Source organism: Sceloporus occidentalis, unplaced genomic scaffold, assembly GCF_023333645.1.
Source record: "Sceloporus occidentalis isolate IW3139 unplaced genomic scaffold, rSceOcc1.0.p SCAF_13, whole genome shotgun sequence".
Lineage (NCBI taxonomy): Eukaryota > Metazoa > Chordata > Lepidosauria > Squamata > Phrynosomatidae > Sceloporus > Sceloporus occidentalis.
Genome location: NW_028316993.1, coordinates 5,444,378 through 5,449,553, shown reverse-complemented (window position 1 = coordinate 5,449,553; position 5,176 = coordinate 5,444,378). Strand labels below are relative to the sequence as shown.

The following is a 5,176-nucleotide window of genomic DNA, read 5'->3' as shown; positions in this document are numbered from 1 at the left end:
TAAAATAGTGCCCCTTGTATAAAATGGCAAAATAAGCATCTGTTTTAAAGACATTTTTAAACCATGCATGCTTGAATCTGTGGATTTTATAAACATATAATAATATTCTCTGCAACATTTTATTTAAATATTCCAGAACCAACCATAAAATATACTAATAAACACTGGAGACTGTGCATAAGAACAGTACCAGAAGCTGAGAAGAGATGGAGCCAGCTGAGCATCCTGGAACAGGGAGTTGCACAATTGCGTTGTTGCTACAGAGTGTGTTACATGTACACCCAACCTGACTTCATAAACTATAGGTACACGCAACAGGGCCTCCTCTGAGGATTTCAAATTTGGGGCTCATTCTTTCTTTCTGCAGTTCCTATTCTGTTCTAGGAAGAGATGGGATGCTCTATTTAGGATTTCCCTCTCTGCCGCAGTTCTCATATCATAATGGAATATTCCCCGCCTTGGACGACACTAGACTCCGTGGCTTGGCCACTCTGTTCCAGACTTGGGCAACGTCCTTGGCATCCTTGGCATTGCACCCAATTCTGGAACAATCCATAAAGCTCCCTTCTGAACCTGACCCCCACGAAGGCATAAACCAAGGGGTTGAGGCAACAGTGAACCAGGCCCAAGCTTTCCGTGAAGAGGAGGCCAAAGTCCAGAATCTTCTCCCGGGCACAATCTCTGGCCAAGTGGCCCAAACGTTGCAAGCTGTCCACAAGGATGAAGCCGTGGAAGGGACCCCAGCAGAGGACGAAGAGGACCAGGATCACCGCCGGCAGACGCAAGGCCATCACCCTCCAGAAGAGCCGAGCCTTGCGCAGCTTGGCCATGATCCGACCGTAGCAATATGCCATCACCAGGAGAGGGAAGAGGAAGCCGAAGAGGAAGGAGACCAGGCGGAGACCCAACCGCCATGAATCGGCTTCCTGGGCACCGAATCCCAGGTGGCAGGTGATGGTTCCAGCTTGTGGGGTGTAGGACACAGTACGAAAATGGAGCTCCACGGCAGAGAGTCCGACACAAATGCCCCACAGCAGAGCAGAGGTCAGGTAGGTGTGGGATGGTGTCAAGCGCCGGTCAAGCTGGACAGCATGGACAATGGCCAAATAGCGCTCGATAGCAATGCATGCCAGGAGGAAGGCAGTGCTATAGCTGTTCATAGTGGATAGGGCCCCCACCAGCTTGCAAAGGAACTCGCCAAAGTCCCATGACTGGGTGAACTGTGTGGCCCGGAAAGGCAGGGCCAAGACCAGAAGAAGGTCGGCAATGGCCAGCTGGAAGAGGTAACAGTCTGCAAAGAGCCAGGGACAACGGTGGACCCCCAAGATGGCCAGGACTAGCCCATTGCCAACCAGCCCCACCACGAAGGCCACGGAGAAGACGGCTGGGCCGAAGTAGCGGGCGAAGGCGCCGACCTCGGTCTGAGTGCAGGGAGCAGCATTCGGGTCGATCTCAGGGTAACCGGTTGGAAACTGGGAAGGAGAAATGCAAGGCAGGTCATGGGGAGTCTGTGGGCAAAGCTGGACCATTTGGGGAAGTTACTTTCTGGGGTGACACCTCCCAGGTCTGAATCCTATCATTCAGAGAAGTCTAGTCAATCAGTGGATCCCAAAGTTTGGTCCTACAGGTTTTTTGGACTTCAGCTCCCAGGATTCCTGACCTGGCTGTGGCTTCTGAGAACTGAGGAACAACGTTTGGGAACCACTGGTCTAGACCCAACCAGAGTAGATCATTGTGGGCCCAGGCAGAGTAGATCATTGTAGATGAAGCCGGTGTAAATTCGGTGAGAGTAGTAGCCCCATTAAATCAGTTGTTCAATGGTGAGCAAAGAGAAAAGGAAATCTCACCGATCCAATGAGTTGCCCCCAACTAGACTAGACTCATGGAGGCAATGGGATCAATACCATTGAGTTCTGGCATATTGGCTGCAAACGCACTGCAGAAATAATCCAGGTTGACACCCCATTAACTGCCATGGCTCAATGCTATGGGGTTCTGGGAATTGTAGGAAAGCATAGGATTAATTGGGATTGTCCCTGCCGAACTACAAAGTAGAACAAGAAAATGACATACCTCTAAATCAGTGTAATCCAGATCCCAGGAAAAGGCAGTCATTTTCATTTCTGTGTCTCCTATAGAACCATTCCTTTGGATGCCCAGGTTATGGGGATAGGCAACCGTGTCCCACTCTCGTCCCCGGACCCTTTACCACCGTCCCCAAATGCAGAAGTGAAACAAGTCCTTATTCTGAATCAAGCCCTCCACTTTGCCTGTGATGAAAGGAAACAGGGGAAAGGCAGAAGGAAACCACTGCTTTGTGAAATGACCCCAGATGGGGAAATAAGCCGATAGCAAGTGAAGGTAGCCTGGGACTCTTTTCCTGCTCCTGGACCTTTACAGGCAGCCAGAGCCTCAGCTATTCAACAGGGAAAGCTTCTCCCATTGTTGCTGATGGGTCTCCCCACCATCAGGATCCCTTTCCCTTTATCTAAAGTGTCTAGGTGCCAGGCTGCTGTTGGAAGCGGGGAGAGGAGCACTTGTTTGCAGACGTTTCACAGGAGAAAGCTCACTTGCTCGATCTCTCGATCTCACTCACACATGCACAGGGTTGTGTATAGTGCATGTGTGCACACCTTCAAGTCACCTGTCAACTTATGGCAACCCCATGAATTTTATAGGGTTTTCTTAGACAAGGGATCCTCAGAAGTGGTGTTGCCAGTTTCTTCCTCTGAAATATAGCCTCTGTCATCTGTCATTTGTTGGTGGCCTCCCATCCATTTCTTGGTGGTCTCCCATCCTTGTACTAACCAGGCCTGACCCTGCTTATCTTCCAAGGTCAGGTGGGATTTGGTGCCCTTAGGGTATTTAGTCTTCTGTATGTGCCTTCAAGTCACCTGTCATATTATAAAGTCTCCATGAATTTTGCAGGGTTTTCTTAGGCAAGGGATCTTCAGAGAAGGTTTTGCCAGTTCCTTCCTCCGAAATATAGTCTAACCCAGTGGTTCCCAACCTGTGGGTCGGGACCCCTTTGGAAGTCGAATGACCCTTTCACAGGGGTTGCCTAAGATGATAGGCATTGATCTACGAAATGATAGGCATTGATCTACACCTTTTTAATATATCTAAATTATAATCCCTGGCCTGCATCTTGATATAAAAAGTGCATCTTGACCTGAGTAGCCAAATGGCCCTAGCATGTGATCTCCCACTGAAACAAGGGAAGCCATGAGTTTTTGATATGTAAACGAATTTCCTTTCCCAGCTTGGATGAGGAAAGATGCTATCAAATGTCTTAAGGAAGTGTCTCTCTTTGTGATTGAGGGGGAACCATTTGAATCAAAGGAATGGCATTTGTAGCCATTCAGGTCCCTACTCTGGCAGAAACATTTGGGTTAGATCAAAACATTTGGTTAGGATGTGAAATACACTTCAAACAGTTTCCTTTGATTACCCTTTGTCTAGAGACCCTGTTAAACCCTTAAAAAGGTCTCCTAAATTTAGAGAGGGGCTGCTACCAGTCACTCTCAGCTGCGGTCAGCCATCCACTGCAGCCAGCCACTCGCTGCTGGTAGCCTCTCTCTGCTGCTGGCAGCACAAGTCAGTTTTTTCCTCTTTGACTTGTCTGCTTAACCAGACCTGCAAACCCACAAATACACAAATTGGAAGATAGAACTTCTACATAAGGTGAGTATTTCCGTTAGAAAGCCTAATATCTATTCCACATTTACTACGTTATTTCCTGAGTCTTGTATGAATGTGTGAGCGTATGTGCCTGTATGTTTGAATCCTTGTTTCCAATAAAAGAGACATTGATTGTACTTAGAGCCTCTGCCTCATTTCTGGATTTCTAGTTCCTGGTATACAGATCGAAGGGGCGATCCCATCTGAGGTGTGGTAACAGGCCTCTTCTTGTGACCTTGAGCTAATTAAATTCCCCGTTGATACTTTGGTCACTGTTCACTGTTACAAAGACCATCAGAAAACACCTATTTAATTACAGTTATGAAGTAGCAACGGAAATAATTTCATGGTTGGGGGTCACCACAACATGAGGAACTGTATTAAAGGGTCGCAGCATTAGGAAGGTTGGGAACCACTGGTCTAACACCTTTACTTCCAATCATTAGTTGACAGTGGAAAAAACCAACACTGGGAGCCCATCATCTTTCAATGGAGAGATAATTCCAACATGGCGGGTGGAATGGGAACATGGGCCATGCTTCACGCTGCAACATCAGAAGAACCTCACTGCTGTTTTTAAACACAGCATGAGCTTCTACAATCTCATTCCTCTTTGCCCTCCTGGAAGAATGCAGTGGGAGGCATCCTCCAAACTGCTCAGTCGCCATGCTTCTTCCACTTCTTGCAGCCATTCAGCGGCTGTGGCATAACCTCCAACTGTCTGGATTTGGAAGAGGCAATCCTGATTAATCCTTTGCCTTCCTTCCCACTTTTTCGGCTGCTTTTAAAAAGTCCTGGTTTCTCTCCCTTCCTCCCACTTCCCTTCTTCTTTCCTCAGCTTATTCCAATTGCTGCAAACTGAATCCCCACAAAAGTACACAAAAGTAGTTTGGATTCCAATCACATAGTATTTATTTATGTATTTCATTTGCATGCCACTTTTTCTTCCCACGTGGGACCTAAGGAGGCTCCCAGACAGACTCAGTTAAAAACAAACAAACTTGACAATACATTTTAAAAGCAATTTAAAAAATAACCATAGAAAACAATATAAAATCATTTCAAAGGCATACAAAACTTCAAAATGATAAATAAACCATCCCAATAAGAAGCTCCCCTGCTGACACATCAAGAGCCTGTTTAAACAAAACGCTCTTTGCTGGTCGGTGAAAGAAAAGAGGGGCAGCCTAGCTGCTGAAAGGGCCTTTTTGGTGGCTGCTCCCATCCTCTGGAACTCCCTTCCATGGGCCACCGGTTCCCAAACTTTGCTCCTCCAGATGTTTTGAGCTTCAACTCCCAGAATTTCTGACTGTTGACCAAGTTGGCTGGGACTTCTGGGAGTTGAAGTCCAAAACAGCTGGACAACCAAATTTGGGAACCGGTGGCCCATGGAAGGGAGTTCCAGAGGATGGGAGCAGCCACCAAAAAGGCCCTTTCAGCAGAAGGAAGAATACTGTCCTTCCCAGGAGGAAAAAGCAAAGGTAAATTGCTGCAA

The 5,176-nt window shown here is 47.3% G+C and overlaps 1 protein-coding gene across 1 annotated transcript; it reads right to left on the bottom strand.

Moving 5' to 3' along the window:
* Positions 1-265: 265 nt before the first annotated feature.
* On the bottom strand, positions 266-1,529 carry LOC149304690 (C-X-C chemokine receptor type 3-2-like). Its single transcript, XM_089479099.1, has one exon. The coding sequence runs from the start codon at positions 1,527-1,529 to the stop codon at positions 432-434; it is 1,098 nt and encodes a 365-aa protein (XP_089335225.1). The 3' UTR covers positions 266-431.
* Between the last annotated feature and the right edge of the window lie 3,647 nt (positions 1,530-5,176).